We start from the raw sequence: 22,744 nt of genomic DNA, 5'->3' as shown, positions 1-22,744 counted from the left end.
CACTTTCTCAAGGATAAGAACTGTCTTATTTCCGTAGCATTTGTCGTAGCATAACCAATCAGAAACATTCTCTAGGTCACGAGTGCAGTTGTAATGGCGGCCGCGTGAGGTGTAAACAAAGTATAAGTTCACATTTTAAAAACCGATTACTAATCAAACGAGAGGAATAACGTTTCGTATTAAATGGTGTTATATAAAATATTGGCGCTGCTTAAATACACACTTTACAACGTTTACTCTACACATATGGAATAATATATTAGCCAGAGGCGTCTCCTGAACGCATGCGGTGCATGCTGCGCATGCGTCAATTATGGGAAGTACGACAGCTTGCTCTGCGACGACATTAATGAGCATTTCTACATTCTAATTTCTTAATATGGGAGAAGTATTTATTTTACACGAGAGCTCTCAACTAAGATTATATTACATTTCTTGGATCTGAAGTGACGCATGCGTCAATTGTAGGAAAATAATTATTACTTACTTTCACTTCAGATCAAATAAATGTAATATAAGCTTAGTTGAGCGCTCTCGTGTAAAATAAATACAGAGTGTCCATAAAGTCTCTTTACAACTTCAAACTTTTATTCCAAACACATATGAAGAGATAATTAAATGAAATTTGTCACATAGTAGCAGTGTATATTGAAGTTCTTTTTTCATAACTTAATAAACCTCAATATGAACACCATTACTTGCACGAAGGACGCCAAGGCTAAAATCGATTTCGCACCATGTCTGATCTAGCATAGCCTCATCAATGGTGGCAATGCCATCAGTGATTCTTTGTTTGAGGTCAGTAATGTTCGTTACATTTTTTCGATACACAGTGTCTTTAACGTAGCCCCATAGAAATAAATGTAGGGGCGTTATGTCTGGTGAACGAGGTGGTCAGGGAATAGGGCCGTCCCGTCCAATCCACCTACCGGGAAATGTTTGGTCCAGAAGTCACGAACATTTAATCCCCAATGCGGTGGTGCACTATCCTGTTGGTAAAGGACGGTTGGTTGAAGGTCAGCCAGTTGTGGTGTCACATATTCAGTCAAAAGGTCAAGGTAAACATTTGCAGTAATTGTTTGCTCCGCATAGAAAAATGGACCAATGATTCGATTGAACATCAGTCCACACCACACAGTCACCTTTACTGTCTCGTTTAAGGTCCATTGTCGCATGGGGGTTTTCTGAGACCTAGATTCTCGCATTGTACTTGTTCAGTTTACTGGAAACATGGAATGTTGCCTCACCAGTAAAACACACTCGGTTGAGGAACATTGAATCCGCCGATATTCGTTGAAGCATGTCTACTGCAAATGTTTTGCTTTTCGGTTTATCATTGGGCTCGATAGCATGCAACAGTTTCACTTTATACGCATACAATCGCAGGTTGTGGTGTAGGACGTTGTGCACTGTTGATCGCGGTAGCTGTAACTGTCTGGCAGCAGTGCGAATGGATTTCCTTGGAGAATTAACAAAGGCTTGTCTTACACGTTCTATGCCTTCCTCTGATACTCGTTTTCTTCTACTTCTTGCCTTATCCAAAATTGTACCCGTCTCCATGAATGTCCTGTGCCATTCACGAATTGATGGTTGTTTCCCATACCTAGTCCTGAAGTTTCGCTGAGTCTGAGTGTCAGTTTTGTTTCAATGAACCACGCCACACATTGTGCCTTTGCTTGCGGAGTAGCCATTTTTCTTTCGAGGGCCTCTCTTTCTTCACAATGTTACCCGAAATACACAAATTGACTATTAGTACAAAATTTAATAGTAAACGAGTACAATAAAAAAATCACTCAAATATCTCATCATTTGCATTTGTAGTGAATTGTTGAAGTTGTAAAGGGATTTTATGGACACCCGGTACTTCTCCTGTGTGAAGAAGTTAGAATGTAGAAATGCTCATTAATGTCGTCGCAAAGCAATCTGTCTTTTCCCCACAATTGACGCATGCACAGCCTGCACTGCATGCGTTCAGGAGACGCCTCTGTTATATAAGGTCATTCACCATAAATTGTGTAACTCGATGTTTGATTTTGATTTGGTGTTTTAAGTCCACTTTGTGCACAGTAAGACTAATCGGGACTGGACCTACAATTTGAAGTGGGATCCGAACCACTATGTGCCTCCACCGGGTATCGAACCTGTGACCCCTTGATTACAAGGCAACGACGCTACTACTGCGCCATCGAGGAGGCACTGTGTAACTCGATGTGTCATTCCAGCTGTATGTATTATACATTGTAATAGCAAAAGCTAACTGAAATGTCCAATGAAATACTTTCGTGTAAAGTACTATCCACTCCATGAATTTTCGAAGCATTTACGTAGCATTAACATAGCATTTATGTCGAACCACAACAGCTGGTGCACGTAAGTTTTTATGATCACCAACTTACTCATCCTTTTCCTGCAATTCTACTCACCTTGTACCCGTCTTCAGGCAAATGGACATTGTAGTGAATCGACCTTAAATGTCTGATTTCCCTGCGGAGGAACTCTATGTCGTCCATGTTTAGGAAGATCTCATTCAAATGATACATGATATTCACTGCCTTTGCTTGGAACTCCTCAGTCTTTATTAGATTACGATTTTCAATACTTTTGAAAATAAGAAACAGGTTTTTCATTTCAGGATACTTTTCGACATACCTGGAAAATAAACGGTTAAATCTAAATCAAATTATATAACACAAACATCTGAAAAGTTCCGTATATATTTCTACCTAAAGAATCACTAAAACCATTGATTGATTGATTGATTGATTTCCTATATTTAAATGCGCTTCTTGTGCTACTTTTGGCTAATTTTCGAAGATGGGGATGAGTAACGACATGATTAAATTGATGAATAGACACTCACAAACATACATGTCCATGCCGGGATTCGAACCCGGGACCCCTGGCGTCGTAGTGCGATGTGCTAACCACTCCGCACGAAGGCCGGCGCTTTGAAACATTTTGGACATGAAATAATCTATCCGATTTATAAAACTGGCTGATAGGACTAATTCGATTATGCGTGTGCAATATCAATTCAATTTCGGAAGTGCAAATGCAGTAGATACCAGTACATTGAATTTAAATAGTGAAGTAACGAGTGTCCGTTAAGTGGTGCCGCTACCTCGAAATTCAGAAGTAAAATCCAAGAAGTGTTATAGAAGTGTTTTAGGAACTTATTCTGCCGAGGACAAACAAGTTCTTGCATGTATGACGGTAGTGGTTCGTTAAAATTAAAACGATAAAAAATAGTTATGTCTGCACATAAATTTTCAGTTTCATATAGTGAATAAAGTTGTATTATACTGAATGTGGATTATTAAGTTACTACACAAAGGTTTTGATAATTATAAATATATGTATACGTATAGTTGAAACTGTGTTATACGTAACTCAGTTCTGCATAATTCTGTTAATTGATTGATTGATTGGGTTAAAATTTATGGGTGCGTCGGCACTTGAGGCCATTTCGTACCCTTCTGTGTATACGGGGAAATGTCCCCTTATCTAAAATTCTGACTGAGATTTAAAAAGGGGTGTAGATTGCCCCTTAAGAAAAACTAAAAGTGCAAGGTTGTAAAAAGACCTGCACGAGACAAACACAACACATTAAAAAGTCAGAATAAACTAAAAACCTCCTTACAGACGGTGGAAGAGTCCAGCTCTTCGCAAAAAAACTAAAAACAGGTGATAAAATACTGCTGTCATCACCCAAGAGGGATGACAAACAGCCGGAAAGGTTAAAAGTCTGCCGGAGGTAAGCAAGATCGACACATTCAACGAGAATGTGTCAGATGCTTAAAATAACATTACAAGTACGACACAACGGAGGGTCCAGCCCTTGCAGTAGGTGACCATGCGTGAGACGGCTGTGTCCTATACGCAGGCGGGTAAGAATAACGTCTTCTCGCCGAGAGGGACGACACGAGGAACGCCAAATACCTATGGTGGGCTTAACAGCGTGAAGCTTGTTCCCCGTTTCCACATCCCACTCGGTCTGCCAAGTGTCAAGAAGGCGAGAACGGAACACATTCTGCAGGTCGCTAGCTGGCAAAAGGTGGACGAGAACGTCGCCATCTGCATCAGCAGACTTGGCGGCAGCATCAGCTGCTTCGTTTCCCTGGATGCCCACGTGGCTAGGTACCCAACAGAAGTGTACATCTGTGCTGGCAGATAAGGACACAAGCCGTCTGAATATGCGTTGCGCTACTGGATGCCGGGAATACGGCGAATCCAGAGACTGCAACACGCTGGTCGAATCACAGCACACAAGGACTTTCTTCAGACCATTGACGTCTGCAAAATCCAGTGCCTTTAGAATGGCGTACAACTCTGCCGTATAGATGGAACAGGCAGGATGTAGCAAGTAACTGGAACTTTGAGAGTCTAGAACGAAGGCGCAACCAACTGATTCGAATGTCTTGGACCCATCCGTGTAAAACACATTAAAATTGGGGTGCTTCGCACGAAGTTCTAAAAACCGTTGCTGGTATACAACCATGGGTGTCTCTGACTTTGGAAGAGCAGTCAGAGAAAAATCGATATAAGGTGCAGGAAACTCCCAGGTAGGGAGAGGCGAAATGAGTGTAGAGACGCCAGGAAGATCACTGTCAACACCAAGTGCTGACAGGATCTCGTCTGCACGAACACCAAATGGTCTAGTGACACTAGGGTGGAGCCGATACCTTGCCAGCCTACCCTCGTCTGAGATGGTGTGGAATGAAGGATGTGAAGGCATCGATCGAAGATGGAGGAAGTAGTTAACTACCAGCCGCTGTCTTCGCAGAGACAGCGACGGCTCAGATGCCTCTACATACAAACTGGCGACTGGACTAGTCCGAAAGGCACCAGTGCACACACGTATACCAGCATGGTGGACAGTGTCTAGGATGCGAAGTCTAGATGGGCGAGCAGAAGAATACACAACACATCCATAATCTATCTTCGACCTGATGAGTGCACGGTATAGGCGAAGCAATACCGTCCTATCAGCACCCCAAGAATTATGAGATAAAACGCGTAAAAGGTTGAGAACTCGAAGACAAGAGAACTTTAACTGGCGAAGGTGAGGTAGCCATGTTAATTTCTTATCGAAAATGAGGCCCAGGAAGCGGACCTCATTCACGAAGCACAGGGGAGACTTCCCCATGTTCAGGTCAGGATCTAAATGACATGTACGCTGACGACAAAAGTGAACACACACGGATTTCTCGGATGAGAAGGTGAAACCTGTTTGGGAGGACCACTCAACCAAACGGTTTATCGTCAGTTGGAGTTGACGAGAAGCTGACGCGAGATTCCGTGAGCGACAAAAGATCGTGAGGTCGTCGACATAGAGGAGGCCATGTACAGGGGAAAGAATGTTTGCCAGAACACTGTTTACTGCTATGGCAAACAGAGTCACACTAAGTACGCTGCCCTGCGGACACCGTTCTCTTATTCGTGAAGATCCGAAAAGGAGTTCCCAACACGTACGCGGAAAAAGCGATCTGATAAAAAATTGTCAATAAAGTACGCCATATGGCCACGCACGCCCCAAGAATGGAGCTGCTTTAGGATGCCAAAGCGCCACGTTGTGTCATATGCCTTTTGGAGGTCAAAGAAAACTGCAACTAAATGTTCCTTGTTGAGGAATGCATCCTGAATATGTGTTTCCAGCTGAACCAGATGGTCCAGTGTGGAACGGTTGGAGCGAAAACCACATTGAAAATTACTTATCAATGAGTTTTCCTCCAAAAACCAGGTGAGACGCTTGTTGATCATGCGTTCCATCAACTTGCACACACAGCTAGTTAAGGCAATAGGCCTATAACTCGAGGCTGCGGTGCGTTGTTTACCTGGTTTCAGGATGGGAACAATAATAGCTTCTTTCCAGGAAGTGTGGAAAGAGTCCTCCAACCAAAGCCTGTTGAATACCGCCAAAAGGAAATGTTTGGCTCGAATGGGCAGATGACGGAGCATCTCATAGTGGATCTTGTCCACTCCAGGAGCAGTATTCTTAGAATCTCGAAGCGCCTGATCGAACTCCCGTTCAGTGAATGGAGAGTTGTATGGCTCGGTGTTATGACTTCGAAAAATTAGAGGGCGTCGTTCCTGACGGTCCTTCTCACGGCGGAAACGTGGTTCATAATTTTCAGAGCTAGACGCATCAGAAAACTGCGTGGCCAAGATATTAGCTATGTCTCCGGAATCGGTGTACAACGTCCCATCGTGCTCCAGAGCGCTCAGAGGAGTAGATGCACCCCCCTGGATGCGACGTACTTTGGTACAAACGGCTTTCGACGAAGCCTGCTTCGTCAGAGAAGACACGTATTGGACCCAGCACGCCTTCTTACTGGCTCGAATGAGCTGACGGGCACGGGCACGTTTAATGCGGAACTGCTCGAGGTTTGCGGCAGTGTGGTTCCTATTGAATCGATCGAGAGCATGATTGCGGTCCTTGATGGCTGCACCGATCTCCGCAGTCCACCAGGGGACTGGGCGTCGCCTCGCAGGTCCAATGGGATGTGGAATGGAGGTGCGTGCAGCATCATGCACTCCTGACACAAAGACATCTAAGGCGTCGATTGGTGGTAAAGCTCACGCAAGATCGATTTCAAGGTCCACTGCACGCTCGAAGGCTTCCCAGTCGGCCCGACTGAGATTCCAGTGAGGGTGGTGTTCACGTGATTGCTGAAGATGTTCGAAGGTAAGAATGAGAGGGAAGTCATCACTCCCACAGAGATCAGGATGAACGCTCCAAGATGTGGTAGGAGCAAGGCTGGGACTGCAGAAGGACAAGTCCAACGCAGAATATGTGCCAGAGGAAGGACTGAAATATGTGGGAGTTCCATCATTCAGCAACGTTAAACCTGATGCCTCACGGAATTGATCTACAATTTGACCTCGGGGCTCTGTACGAACGGAACCCCACAAAAGATGGTAGGAATTAAAATCGCCCAAAAGAACTACAGGAGACGGAAGTTGTTCGAATATACAAAGGAGGTCCTCAAGAGAGAATCGCTCCTCCCTTGTGATGTAGACACAGCACACAGATATTGGCTGTGGTAGATGGACCCGCACGGCGACAGCTTGGAGGGGGGTGGTGAGAAAGATTGGTGTAGAGTGGATGGTATCTCGAACACCGATTGCAACACCACCGTGTGCACGACAACCCTCAGGAAGCTTGTTGGTGCGGTAAAGCGTGAATCCGTTTAGAATCATTGATTCATTTGGAAGAAAATGTGTCTCTTGGAGACATATGATGGCAGGGTCAAATTCAGATATTAAGATTTGCAGTTCCTCGAGATGTGTACGGAAAACGTTAAGGTTCCATTGGAGAAAATAAGCCATAGCTGGAGGTATTGTAGTTACCTTTTAAGGCGTACTCTGTTTCTAGGCCCTGTCACCTTGATAAATTCTTCATCCGCGGCTTCGTCCTGTATCATGTCCTCGGGTAAGGACACAGAGGGCGAAGGGGATGAAGGGGGAGTGGGGGCGGGTGCTTTCAGCGCCCGCAGGGCAGCTTTCAGCTGCGCTTTGAGACAACCTCGATAAAAACCCCTATCCCAAGGTGTGAGTTGCACGTGCTGATGGGACAGTGTTGGCTGCAGGGGTAGGTGCAGTCGCGAACGTGGCCTCGGGGATTTCGGTTTGGTCCTCGAGTAGCCTCCATTTTTGGGGGTAGGCCTTCCTCGGCATAGAGGGCATGTCGAGGCGACAATTTATGGACCCTCCACAATAAATCTTTTTGTATATGGGTACAAAAAACAACTCAAACGGGGGAAACCCCCAAAACGAGCGCGGCAATCGAGCCCGCTTCAATTATTGGAAAAGACAAGTAACGTGCCACGTTATCTTGTGATTAGTATTGTGCAGAAGACCGAGAGTAACGATGAATCTGCAACAACAAAGAAACATGGAGCTGCTACATTAAAGGACTTGTCACCGTTTCTGATCAAGAAACAGCTAGACTACGCCGCTGGTTCAGACGTACCAGAAATAAAGAAGCTGCGAAATGGGAGTCTACTTATCCAGACCAGCACAGATCGCCAGACCAACAACCTTTTAAAGTTAAGATCTTTGGGCGACTTCCCTGTTAATGTTGAACCTCACCGTCAACTTAACAGTAGTAGAGGTGTGTTTCGCCACTGGGATCTGTTAAATGCTGAGGAGGAAGAGATTCTTGAAGCACTCTCAGACCAACATGTCACCGCAGTGCAGCGAATAACTAGAGAACTAGTACCAACTGCTTCACTTATACTGACTTTTCAAACGACCACTCTCCCAGACAGGGTACGGGCTGGATATTTGAGACTCAAAGTCCGTCCGTACATCCATAACCCGATGCGTTGTTTCAAATGCCAGCACTTTGGGCACACTCAGCCTTCCTGCAAGGCCACTACCGACCTTTGTGGTAAGTGTAGTCTGCCTGAGCATGGGACCGAACCTTGTTCTTCTGGTCCCAAATGCATTAACTGCCAAGGCGAGCACCCAGTCTGGCATCGTGACTGCCCTTCTTTCCAACAAGAGAAGAAAATCCGAGAGTTGGTCGTCACAGAGAAAATCTCAGCTGGTGAAGCAAAACAACGTCTCCGTGAAAGTATACGCACCACTTTACCTGTGCCATTCGCTACAGTTGCTGCAGCTGCTCTGACCTGTCGCAGTGTGGGTGTACAAACCAGCGACGTTGCAACTCAAACAACAACGCTTCACGTAGTGGCTCGTCCTGCTTCGAGGAAACCAGCAACCACTCCTCGCTCCACAGAGAAGAAGTTCAAGCAGGTGCACACTAAAGAATATTTTCTAAAGTCCAGTAGCTCTCCAGTCAGGGCGTCATCGACCACCCATAATTCTGTTGTATACATAAATTACTGTAGGTCCCAATAATTTAAAAAAAGTGGTAAACTATATTTGTACGTAATGCATTTATACGTAATTCGGTGTTATACGTACTAATTTTAATAAAATAATGTTGATGTGTACGAAACCAAGCTACAACAATGTCACAGAAGTGACAGTTTCCAGTTGGTTCTGGTCGGCAGGGAGAACAGAAAGAGGAAAGTTACATGCTTGACCAGAATGTATACTTTATACGGGAAGGGGACGCTAATCCACATAAAAGTAAAGTGAAATAACTGGATATTTAGGCATCATCTATACCCCAATTTGCACAGTCATTTGAAAAATAAATGATATTTTAGACAACTTTTTAAAATTTGTTAGTAAAACTTCAAAATTATAATGGCTGCTGTAGTGTAGTGTTTCAGTATCAAAGCGTTCACTAATAAAGTAGCAAATGTAGAGTATATAAGAATTAAACTTTTAGATAAGTTAATTTTGCACTTTATGACAGAATTTACCAGCATTACGTATATGTTGTTCCTCAAAATAGATACAATTACAGTAGTTTAGTAATGAAATGACATGGTATCTAAATCGCATTTGTAAGTACACGGGATGGACAAAAATATGGAAACACCTGCAGAAATGAACATTACCTTTATTAATATCGAGTAGGACCACCTTTGGCACGCAGAACGGCCTGCAGTCGACGTGAAATGGACAAATACAGATCACGCATGGTTGTGAAAGGGATGTTGTACAATTCTTCCTCCAAAGCAGCTGCAAGTTGTTGTGGAGACCATGGTGGTGGGTAGCGGGCTCGCACCTTGGTCTCCAAAACCGACCACAGGGGTTCAATAATATTGATGTCTGGCGATTGTGGAGGCCATGGCAGATGTGACAGACTTCATGTTCGTGCTCACCAAACCAGTCCTGGACGATGTGAGTTGTATGAACAGGGGCTCTGTCATCTTGAAACACGGCATCACCATCTTGGAACAAAGTTTGCACCATGGGATGCAGATTGTCACTCAAAATGGTTACGTAGTCCATGGCATGTCCCAGCAGGGTGATGATGGGTTCGGCAGAATACCAGGAGATGGCTGCCCAAATCATCACTGAACCACCGCCATGCTTCACTCTCGGTAACAGACAGTCTGTATCGTACGCTTGTGCTGGCGTTCTCCACACGTACACTTGGCCAGCAGTTGGAAACAATGTAAAGGATGACTCATCCGACCAGATTACAGTCTTCCACTGCTCCATTGTCCAGTTTTTATGGGTGTTGCACCACTGTCTCCGTCTAGCAGCATGGTCAACAGTCACGAGTGGTTTGGGAATTGCATATCTGCCATGAATACCCTGCTTGTGGAGTTCTGTTCTGACTGTTTTGACGCTAACAGGTTTTGTAAGTACTGTATTCAGCTCAGCAGTGACTTTTGAAGACGTGGTGATCTTCTGCATGGTCACAATCCTACCCAATGTGCGTCTGTCTCTGTCACGCAACACACACTTGCTTCCACGGTAGCGCTTCGGTGATTCGGTTTTTCAGGAAGTCTCGTAGGCAGTCATGATCTTCGAGACTGTGCCTCTTGATACACCAAACATTTCCGCTATTTTCGTCACGGAAGCTCCCACCATACGCGCACCCACAATTTGCCCTCTTTGAAACTCTCTCAGCTCAGACATGATTCACGATAACCTGCACGGACCTCTCGCTGAACTGTAACTGGCCCATCTGTCAGGTTGACCAGGGTGTATACCCCGCAGGAAGTGCCAGTGACCACAGCGCCACCTACCATACAGACGCAAATCGTGTTTGAAATGGCTACCTGTTATATACCAGGTGTTTCCATAATTCTCAGTTACGTATTATTTTCTCTTCACCTTGACATACGTATAACTCAGGTTCAACTGTATATGCATATACATTATTTATTTATTTATTTACGACTTTGTTTACATGGCGAAGTTAAGGCATTAATGCCTTCTCTTCCACTTAACCATTAATTACAGGGATCATTTTTTTGCAGTAAATTGTATACAATTAAAAATTAAAAAAGATAAATGAAAAATAAAATAATAAAAGAAAAATAAAGTAATGAAAGTAAAATGAAAATAAAAATGAAAGCAATACAGTTTGAATACGAGCAGTCAAGCCCTGGATTAACCATTAATTACGTACATTGATCATTATTTTTACTAACACAATGAAAAAATGTAGTTTAGAAGAAATTAAAAATAAAAGCAATACAGTTTCTACATGCACACACACACACACACACACACACACACACACACATTCGCACACAAGTATCTACATAGAAAGCGTATAACGTATTTCTTTCTGGGAATTTAATCTAGGTCCAATTGTTTAGCATGTATAATTTTAATTGTCTTTTGAATGTTACAACTGAGGAGGAGGTTGGATTTCGGGGGGCAGTCTGTTCCAGTGTCCTGCAGAGGTAACGGTAAACGAATTGGCGTAGAAGTTAGATCTGTGGATAGGGATGGATAACAGAGATTTTTCACGTGATCTGGTGTTGCGGGAGTGAAAGTCCGAAAGATATTGAAACCGCCCGGAAAGGTATTTTGGATCTTTTATTTCTAGGGCTTTGTACAGTAGGACAAGGTTGTGGTAAATCCGTTTATCACTTAATTTCAGCCACTCGACCTTCGCATAATACGGTGTCAAATCTTCGGAATATTTTATGTCGAAAACGAAGCGGACTCATGCGTTCTGGATTCGCTGAAGGCGTTTAGCTTGCTCGCAATTAACGTCCGAGTAAACAGTGTCACAGTAATCAATAATAGGAAAAATAAGAGATTGGACAAGTTTGTTTTTTATACGTTCGGGGAGGAAGTTTTTAAGCCGGTAAAGAGAGTGTAATGCACCGAAAGCTCTTTTACACACGGAGATTACGTGTTCTCTCCAGGTAAGGTCATTGTTTAGCGTAATTCCCAGATTTTTAACCGTGGTAGAGAGAGGCAAGTGTTTATCGTTGACCGTAAGATTAGGGAGATTTAATTCGTCAATTTTGTTCAGAATCTTTTGGGAGCCTACGAGCATACATTGGGTTTTGGTCGGGTTGACGTGCAAGCCGTGGTCTACAGACCACTTGTTGATTTTTTTCAGGTCGTTGTTTACACGTTCGGTTGCATTCAATATTTCTTGAGGAGGAAAAGAAAAGTATAATTGAAAGTCGTCGGCATAGATGTGATACCTACAGTGATTAAGCACCGACGGGAGGTCGTTAATATACAGTGTAAACAGGAGGGGGGCCAGTACGGTGCCTTGAGGGACGCCACAGGGGATGCTTTTCCAGGATGATCTTCGATATGGATCGACGACACATTGTTGACGTCCATGCAGGTAGGAACGGAACAAGTTAACCGTAAAGTTCGAGAAGCTGAATAGGGATGATAGTTTTCTGAGTAAAATGTCGTGATCAATGGTTTGGAAAGCTTTGGTAAAATCGAGAAGAACAAGGATTGTAAGTTGTCGATTGTCCATAGCTAACCTAATGTCGTCGGTTACTTTTATTTATTTATTTATTAATGCCTTGTTTTAAATGGCGGAGTTAAGGCCGTACAAAGCCTTTTCTTCCACTCAACCATACATTTAAAATTATACATTATTATATTATACACAAAGTACACTAAGTCATTTCACATAGGTCCACACACACACATTATACTCATACACACAAGTCTTAAAGCCCTGAATATAACACACAAAATACAAAATATATAATACACAAAAAAACTAAATATGGAATGAAAGAATGCAAAATTTAAAATTGTATTTAAGTAACTGGAAGGTATTTTAAGAATTCGTTCACTTGCACATGCTTTTTAGTCTGCTTGACAGGAGAAGATCTAACGACTACTCTGAAGAGAGTGGCGAACACGTCTGCTAAAGGACCCGACGGAGCTTACTGCTCTAGTGCTTTCTGGCAGCTGATTCCATAGTCTTATAGCCGATACGGAGAAAGAGTTGGAGAAGAAGTTTGATCTGTGGACGGGGATAGAGAGAACTGAGGAGCTGCGTGATCTGGTGTCGCGATCGTGAAATTCGTGAAGAAATTGGAAGCGAGAGAGGAGATAGGAAGGTGACTTGAGGTTGAGAACTTTGTAAAGTAAAATCAGAGTGTGCAGCGTTTCGTTCATGTGCTGTGTTTGCTACGGAACCCAGATTGAAACTGGTTTATTAGGTTATTTCGTGCTAGGAAGTCACGGGTTTGACCACTAATAAGATGTTCTAGAGCCTTAGACAGAGCTGGGAGGATGCTGATTGGTCTAAAATTGTTTAAATTGATTTCGTTGCTTGTTTTAGGTATAGGGCGTACCTGGGCGAGTTTCCAAAGCGACGGGAATGTGTCAGAAAGCAAGGAGAAATTGAATATGTCCGTGATGGGAATAAGGACATGGTGGAGGATTTTTTTGATCATGAGAATGGAAACTTATCCTACTCCTACGGCCGACGATTTTATCTTAAGTAAAGATTTTCTAACGTCTTCCGGTGAAATCCAAGAAAAGCAAAATTTTGAAGCATTTGTGGAGTGCGTTGCGATGTTCTGAATAGTTTCACGTTTAGCATTATTTTCAATAGTCGGGAGGTCACAAAAATGATTATTCAGTACAACTGGTGCAAACTTAGGAATGTAGTCGTCCTTTCTCTGTTTCCCAAGACCTAGAATTTTCAACTTTTTCCATAGAACGTCCGGTTTATTTTGGTGGTTGAGCAATTCGTATGCGAATCGGCGCTTGGCTTTTCTTACCTCCTGATTGCAGCGGTTCCTCAGGGTTCTATAATTTTCGAAGCTGCATGTGCTAGAGTCACCTTTTTTTACGTCATTTCTGTATGTGGTGTAAGCTCTGTCTCTCGTGACCATAAGTCGACGTACGTCGTCCGTCAGCCAGGGGGCGGGGGGGGGGGGGGCGTGAGACCCGTTTCTTTCTGACGGGAGCATGTTTATTGAACAGTTCAAGAATAAATGTATTTAACAGGTGAACTTGCTCGTCCACTGTTGGTAACGTGCTAATTACGTGCCACGGAACGAGTGCAGCGTCTTCGTTCAAGCGGGTTTCGTCAACGTTCTTTATGTCCCTGTAAAATACTTGTTTAGGCTTAAATTTTGGAACGCGGATGTTATATGATACGTGAATTAAATCATGATAGGAAATCCCAGATACCGGAATTTGACCATGGCTCGTTACGCGATTTTCGTCCGAGACCAGAATGACGTCAAGCCAGGAGTCTGAAGTGGTCGTGTGGTGGGTTGGATTTAGGTGACAGATTGTAAGATTTAAGGCTGAGAACGTATCGCGGAATTGCATAGCCTCCTGTTTGGTGGTACACAGGTCGACATTCATGTCTCCCAAAACAATTGCGTGAGAATATTTTGGTAGAAATGTTGCGATATCGTTTTCGAAGTTTTCGAGGCGAGTGGTAGGTGGTCGATAGACTACGGCAAGGAGGAGTTTCTGTTGACAGACGGTAGTTTCCATAATTATATATTCAGAAGATCGGTCGTAGTCGCCGGGTGATTCCGAAAGTATTTTGGCAGGAATATCTTCGCGTAGATAAATTGCCACTCCCTCGCCCCTTTTCCCGATCCTGTCTCTTCTGAACAGACGAAAACCTGGTAGGTGCACCATTTCACTCGAAAGGCTCTCCTTCAGCCACGTTTCCGACACGAGCAGAGCATGCACGTGTTTGTTTATTTGGGCAATATTTTGGACTTCAAGGAGATGCGCGAGAATGCTTTGTGCATTGACGTGGATGACGTTGAGACTGTCCGAGGGGAGGTTCAGCTGCGGCCCAGAAGGTGGGTCGCCCATTTGTGACACCGGGGTTGGGGAGCGAAGGTCGTTGTCGCTTGCTGGGGAAATGCAGATATTTCTTAATTGACTGAAAAATGCCGACGTCGGTGTTGCCGGGAGGTTGCCGGCGGGCAAACAGTTTGATGGGTTGGGAAGCGAGTTTACGGTCTGCTGCTGGGAGGGGGTAGGGGGAGGTTAATGGCAACTGAAGAGGAGGGGGGCAGGTTTTTAAATTCTACTGAAGCACAAGGTGGGGGCGTTGCCAGATTTACATCCACCAGAATATCAGTTTGAGCCATTGGGAAAGAGAAGATAATAAATAAAGAAAATTAACATTTGTCGCTACGTCTACCGAACACAAATTATTGGAAATTGGAGATTCACTTACCAAGCCAGCAGAAGTGATGTATTTAGAACCTGCAGGACACCGAAAACTGAATTCTATATACTTACGCACACATACGCACACGCACACATACACACAAACACAAACAGACATGAGCATAACGGTTAACGTAGTAACATAAATGCCAATAACTAACATAATGCAGTCACAAACACTAGTACACAAAAATAGCTGAGTTTACGCAATAACGTGGCGGAATTTGATGCGCCCTCAGTAGGCAAAATAAACGTTCTGAGTGGCTGCTTATTCCCTGCACGTCCTCTTTTTCCCCTCGTGTTCACTCTACTTTGTACTGGCTTAATATGAAATTTTACCGTTAAGTTTTCACTCTATTTTAAAAGATCATGTGTTCTAGCATCGAATGCTATGGACCATATTTGTGCTGACGTCACATCAGACGACTGATCACAATTTGAGTCCAAAGAAGAGGCACACGTGGTTTTCTCCTATTCAAAATCATGGAACCTTCCATCGAAAGCTTTAAGTATTGTCACAGCATTTATGAAACAAAATTGTTCATTTTTTTATTTTTTTATTCAGAGAATTTGAGATAAAGCACGTAACCATTTTATACTGAAATCATCAACAATGAAAGAACAAAACAAAAATAAAAATAACAAAATATCACAAGCGATTAACATAAATAAGTCATGATAGCACAATTAAATATTATTTAGCAACATATTTTCTGATGGTACACGGAGAGGTGTACTCTGTGGAAAATACATCAGCACTTGATATGAGGTCGTTATATTGGGTGCGAAGTCTGTGGAATAGCGATCTTTTTGGAATTTCCAGTCTGGGCTTTTCTGTGTAAAATAGATCTGTGTTGCGTGTTGTGCGCATGGGCATTCGAAAGTGAAATTCCTGGATGAGCGTGCTGCTACGGATTTTGCCATTGGCAATTTTGTATAAATAATTCATTGAAATCTTTCAGTAAACGGCGCTGATAGGGAGTCTGTAAGTGTAGATAGGACAGAAGATGTGGTGTTGAAAATTGCGTAATGAAGAAACACTGTAAGGAACTATAGCCAGGGAAAAGTGAAGGACACAATCGATTCTAGAGAGCTGAATGGGACATGTCATGGACCAGACTACAGAGCAGTATTCTATTATTGGGGAACTGAACTGTTTCCGTGCGTCCCTCCCCTACGTATGGCTTGAGTGTGAGGTCGCGAGGAATTTCTCGTCTTGCCTATTCTACTGTACCTGCCGAGCGCTGTTCCCTGCTGTTGGATCACGCCATGGCGGAGACACGAACGCGTGTTGCTGCGAGCGCCGAAAATGAAAATTCTCTCTCAGCACATCTACATCGTAATGGATCGAGAAAATCCTATGACATCGGGCAGGAAACACTACAGAGGAGGCACGAGCACACCAGAATTAAACATCAACTCACAGAACAACATTTTAAAATTTCGGAAAACGGGACAACGATAAACGCAGCGTCTACTAGCTGCCGCCATCTTCACTTTATCTTTGTAATGTACAGGGAGGTTATTTCAGTCATTCACCGCCAGCGGTTCGGCCGTTCGGCGGACTCTTCATGCAACAGGTCCCGGCAAATTGCGTTCAGGAAGTCCGTAACAGAAACCGCTTGTTTTGTAATGTTTCCACTTTTCACAATTACAGTTACAATTACAATTGAAATAAGCACGTACCTTGTCGCAAGGATGCTGGAAAAGGTGTCCTCCCAAATACAAATATTTCTGGCACCTTATTTCTGACAGAAAATCTTAGATTAGACATCGTTATTTTATCGCCAGTAGTCAGAAAGGGAAGACAGCATCCCGGCGCATAAAGCAAACCGAAAGCGTAAAATTATATTTAAAAGTAATAATAATGATGATCACTAACCTCCTGTGTTATAAGAGATGTTGAAAATGACCTCCTTTAACAGCAATACAACACGTTTCTTAGGTTCAAGAGATCCTGTCTATCGTAATTCCCTGACCACTTTTCTGCAAGAATTCGTTTTCACGTAATTATCGTACATAAAAACTCTCTGTTCAAGACTATATTTGTTTAACGACATAACTAATGAATGAATAACAATTAACACACAATAAAGCACTGGCCATGAGTAGCACATTACAATAACACAGTATAAGCAACACGTGTACTGATAAACGCAAACAGAAGTGAACATGAACGTACACTGACGTCTGGTAACCGACAGTGTTGCTAACCATTTTTCGGCAATGTCCCTACAGACGAAGTCAAAATGTCCCTACAACTGACCAAATGTCCCTACGCCAAGTAAAGCGACGAAAAAAATTATCACCTCATGAGCATGCAAAACAGAAGATAAAATATACACATTTACTTACCAAATCTTTCTGCTCGGTGCTTCCACAATTAATGAAGGAGCGAATTTACATTTGCCTATCCTAACTTAACCTAACCGTACCTGGAAGCCGCCCCGGCGCCTACCCAGCGTCGAATAACATGGGTACCTGGGGGAAACCCTGGGGGGTAAAGGCGGTCAGGGGCGTGATGCTGATCACATCACCCCCACTCACGACCGGATCAAGAAAGTGTGGGGCGTTACCCTCACACCCCCTATACGCCTTCATGGCGTGGTGCTAGGCACAGGGGAACACTTTACCTTTTTTGTACCTGAATGGTTCGTGGGGCTATCCGTCAATGGTTTGTTGGGCTACCCGTTTTTCGAGCCCAAATTTTAACTATGTTTGCCTTGCCTAACCTAACTTAACTTAACCTAACCTTACCGAGAATGCTCAGTGGGGCTATTCCTGAATGGTTTTGCGGTAATTGTGATTACGAACCGATAAAAAATATTTTTTTCGTAGCACTTTAACATCATCGAGGACGCCATTTTAGTATCCTGCAATTTTATGATTGATGTAATGTTGCCAAATTTACCTGTAATCAAATCAGTTCTTCTACATCGTGATTGTCGCTGTCACATGTAAGCACGTTCTTTGGGCAATATACTGAAATGAATAAGTTTATTAATTAGCCCTCCTGCACACTCCACCTAACAATCTGTATAACATTAACAACTTTTTTACTGTTCTCTTCCGCTATTCTTACACAATCCATGCTCTCCAAGTATGAAATAAACAGTGTGGCAACGCTGTAGACAGCGTAACTAATTGTAATTTGTTCATATCAACAAATATGGCTACCATACTTGTATACGGAGAATCATTGCGAGAATTGAAATGCTTATTTTACAACTTCTACACGTTAATTAACATTTTTTCCCCCTCACCCCAACATGTTAACTTGAGATAAATCATCACGAATAATTATTTCGTGAGTATAAGACGTAGCATAGAAATTACAGAAGGGTCCGGTATTGTAAATTCTTGCCTTAATGAATAATAGGGGTGTGCGGGACAGAATGTTTTGGGTCGGGACGGGATCGGGACGGTATTTTTTTTAAATCCCGACATTCGGGACTGAAAAATTTGCAATTTCCCGACCAAGTCGGAAAATTTTCGGTACGGGAAATGTTCGAAATTTCCCGAAGCACTGGAAATCTCGAATTTTACAAGTCATTTTCACTTTAAGTGATTGTTTTTGCATTTCTAGAATAAAAACTTACAATTTTCGATAAGTTCCAGAAACTTACAAGGCAGAAAACGTCGAGAATTAACGACTTTTTAAAGTAAAGTATCCCGCACACCCCTAATGAATAACGTTGAGTCGTTTACTGTTGATTATGTTATTTGAAGTCATACATGCTGCTGCTGTGCAGAGATAGATGTTGGTTGGTGATGCTGTATTTCCTGCAGTCTTTAACAATTCTGGTCCCATTTTATTTCCCTCTTTTGTTTTTGTATCACTTAACATTGAAAATATTATTTCCGTTTCCGCTTTAGAATGTGGCAATGTTAGCACTATTTTCGCGAGAGTGGAAATGTTTTCAAAAAGGAACTTGCCTTGAAAGTTTTTGGTAACCGATAACATGTTCCAAAATTCTGATGGAGATTTGTTAGTTACTTCTTTTTTCTCCTCTTCGCTAAAGTATCCAGATAAACTAATTCATAAAATGTCACTTACCAAGATTGAAAAAAGTACCTACGTTTTCCCTCATTTGGCAAAATCTGTCCCTACGTTCCTACGCGGGCGAAATTTAGTGAAAAGTCCCTATGCTTAGGGACATGTCCCTACGGTTGGCATCACTGCCGACACGTGCAGTATGAAGCGCCCTCTCGCGGCTGACAACTCACCCAACCCCCGATAAGCTGCCGGCGCTGTCGCGACAACTGAGGATAAAGTAGCGATGACTAATCTAAGATTAGATGTCAGAAATAAGGTGCCAGAAATATTTGTATTTGGGACAAGGTACGTGCTTATTTCAATTGTAATTGTAACTGTAATTGTGAAAAGTGGAAACATTAGAAAACAAGCGGTTTCTGTTACGATAATTACGTGAAAACGAATTCTTGCAGAAAAGTGGTCAGGGAATTACGATAGACAGGATCTCTTGAACCTAAGAAACGTGTTGTATTGCTGTTAAAGGAGGTCATTTTCAACATCTCTTATAACACAGGAGGTTAGTGATCATCATTATTATTACTTTTAAATATAATTTTACGCTTTCGGTTTGCTTTATGCGCCGGGATGCTGTCTTCCCTTTCTGACAACTGACGATAAAGTAACGATGTCTAATCTAAGATTTTCTGTCAGAAATAAGGTGCCAGAAATATTTGTATTTGGGAGGACACCTTTTCCAGCATCCTTGCGACAAGGTACGTGCTTATTTCAATTGTAATTGTAACTGTAATTGTGAAAAGTGGAAACATTACAAAACAAGCGGTTTCTGTTACGGACTTCCTGAACGCAATTTGCCGGGACCTGTTGCATGAAGAGTCCGCCGAACGGCCGAACCGCTGGCGGTGAACGACTGAAATAACCTCCCTGTATATCGTACTTTCATTAAAGATGAGATTTCGGAGAATACGTCTATATATTAGACCTTACAGAGAATAAGGTAAAGAATAACTGCAGTAAGAAAATTATGCATTTTGAAATAAAATCTAGACATTCCATTTCCGAGCACAACCCAAGTCGATATCAAGTGCATTCACGCTGCCGCTATGGATGATGGGATCACTGCAGCGGCGCCGCCCATTGGCTGAGATTCCGGATCGGAAGCAGCTAGGAACATTCGCTTTACTCTATTTCCTTATTCGTTTATTCTTTTTATTCTCCTTTGTAAGCCATTTCTAATATACAGTCGTATTCTTCAAAATCTCATATTTACACATTGATGTACGACACGCATCACACTTTTGGTTCACAACTGCTGTCACAATTTATAAATCTACCGCTTCCGATCGATAATTCAATGTTTTCAAATAGGCTAGAACCAAGCGACTGCTTTGTTTAGACTCAATCGTCCAGAGTGACCTCACACCAATATGGTCCATTTAGACACAGCTGCTTGCTCTATTACTTTTTTCATCAATTCCTCATTCTTATCAATCATTGCAATTAACTACGAGGGGGATATAATACAATGTACGATATATATTAGCTATAACAAAATAAATTAGGAAAGTACTTCGCTGATCTACTAACTTGATCAAGAACTCTATTGAGCTGTTAAAAAAATTGTTGTAAATGAAGTGCCACTCGCAGCCCCACATTATAAACCTCTCGCGGTCGGTCAGCTGAAGAACAGGATCTCTTTCGGCATCCTCCTCTTCTTCTTTCCGTTTGTGTCTTTTCAGGCATGAACCCATGATTCTGAAATTGGGACATTGAAATTATATTTTAGATTGATTGATTGATTTGCTGTTTTAGGTCCACTTTATGCACAGTAAGATTAAACAAGACTGGATATACAGTTTAAAGTGGAATCTGAACCACTATATGTCTCCACCGGGTATCAAACCCTGGACCCCTTGATTACAAGGCAACAATTTTTTTTTAGATTTTGCCATTCTAAGGTAGGTGAGCCAAAGGTAGCTCGTGTTCCAAATACGAAAATCGTATTAGTATTAAGACAGGTAACAAATGTACACAGTCCTCCTCTGATGCACAGTGCAGAAAACCAACTGTCCCGGGCTGCCAGCAGCCATTTCATTGAAGATATTGTGGTATTTATCTTTGTCTAAATATGTAGTCCTGACATGAGTTTCTAAGGTGGCCGTTGACTGATTTGGTTTATTTAACTTCGCTTTTCTTGCTCTTTTGACTAATCGCGAAGATGAGAATGAATGATGATATGATGAAATTGATGAAGGGACAATCACAAAGAACACCCATAACACCAGGCCGCGATTCGAACCCGGAACTACCTGGCATTGTAGAGTATGTGCTAACCACTACTCCACGGAGATCGGCTATTCATCGTAATTATATATAATAGATGTCAACAATGAAAAGTTTAAAACCAACAATTTTCTCAAATAAATTGTAGAAACTTGAATAATAATGAATGAATATGTTTTCTTGAACAAAAACAACATTTCCTAAGCACCTAGTGTCCCAAAAGGGCATGACCGACACTTGTGTTTTATCATTTCGGCGTGAAAGAAATATAACTTCTGTCAAAAAAGTACTGGGAATTTGTAATTTAATTATTTCTTTAAATCTTCTTTCCGTAAGTTGTTAGCACTGTACTTAATTACTTTCCCAAACATGAGCGCGATCTGTCCAGCTGGTTGAATCAGCCCACTTTAGTAGTGCATCATGATTTTTACAATGAACGAAATTATTGAACAAAGAGTTTGCCTTAAATTTTGTGTTGCGAACGGAATTTCGTGTGCTACTCGCTAAAAATGTTAGAAAAGACTTATGGTGAATCAGTTTTATCAAAAACATCCCACATTCATGGCACGCATCATAACTGGTTACGAGACATGGGTCTACGAGTTTAACATACAAAGTAAACAGTCATCAGAATGGAGGACAAAAGACGAGTCGAAACCGAAAAAAACACGCCAAAATCGCTTAAAAGTCAATGTGATGTTCATTGTTTTCTTCTATATTCGTGGTTTGGTGCATCATGAATTCGTTCCAGAGAGACAGACGGTCAAAAAAGAATACTGTTTGGCCGTAATGCGTTTGCTGAGAAAATCCATCAGAAACGGTAAAAAATTTGTGGAAGAACAATTCGTGGATTTTACACGACAATAATGCGCCATCGTACAGAGCGACAGTTGTGACCGAATTTAAGGCCAAAAACACAATAAATACCATCGCTCAACCACAGTATTCCCCAGATCTGACCCCTTGCGACTTCTTTAAGTTCCCAAAACTAAAATTGCCGCTCCGGGGTACCCGTTTTGACTCGATTGAAGCCATAAAGCAAACTTCGTGGAAGGAGCTGAAGGCCATACAGGAAAGCGCCTATAAAAATGTTTCCAAGACTGGAAAAAACGCTGGCATATGTGTGCTGCATCAAATTGAGCCTACTTTGAAGGCGACAAAATAAAAATTGATGAATAAATGAAAATTGTGCATTTTATTTAACAATTCTCACTCTTTTTAAAGAATATATGTTCACTAGTAGTATTTATTTCGAGTTTTGATTTGGCACTGTGGAATTTTCAATTACATGTTCCTGTTATGTGAAATAACACAATTTTTTTACGTTACTTACCATACATTCTTTCCTGTATTCACATTCATGTTGTAAACACACAGTATTGCCAGGTCGAACTTTGGTTTTTCACGTGGATATAGATTCTAATTCCCACTAGGATTCAA

The 22,744-nt window shown here is 42.3% G+C and overlaps 1 protein-coding gene across 1 annotated transcript in view; it reads right to left on the bottom strand.

The window, feature by feature from the left end:
• LOC146004860 (uncharacterized) overlaps positions 1-22,744 on the bottom strand; it is a 48,284-nt gene that overhangs the window by 21,579 nt on the left and 3,961 nt on the right. The window contains exons 2-3 of the mRNA XM_083143886.1: positions 20,609-20,776; positions 2,424-2,649 (exon numbers count right to left, since the gene is read on the bottom strand). Coding sequence (XP_083000012.1) covers positions 2,424-2,649; positions 20,609-20,776 — 394 coding nt within the window. The remainder of the gene's footprint in view (positions 1-2,423; positions 2,650-20,608; positions 20,777-22,744) is intronic.

The sequence above is a fragment of the Lepisma saccharinum genome, chromosome 22 (genome assembly GCF_977018435.1).
Source record: "Lepisma saccharinum chromosome 22, izLepSacc3.1, whole genome shotgun sequence".
NCBI classification, from domain to species: domain Eukaryota; kingdom Metazoa; phylum Arthropoda; class Insecta; order Zygentoma; family Lepismatidae; genus Lepisma; species Lepisma saccharinum.
Note: the sequence above shows the minus strand (reverse complement) of the source record. Positions and strands in the feature narration are given on the sequence as shown.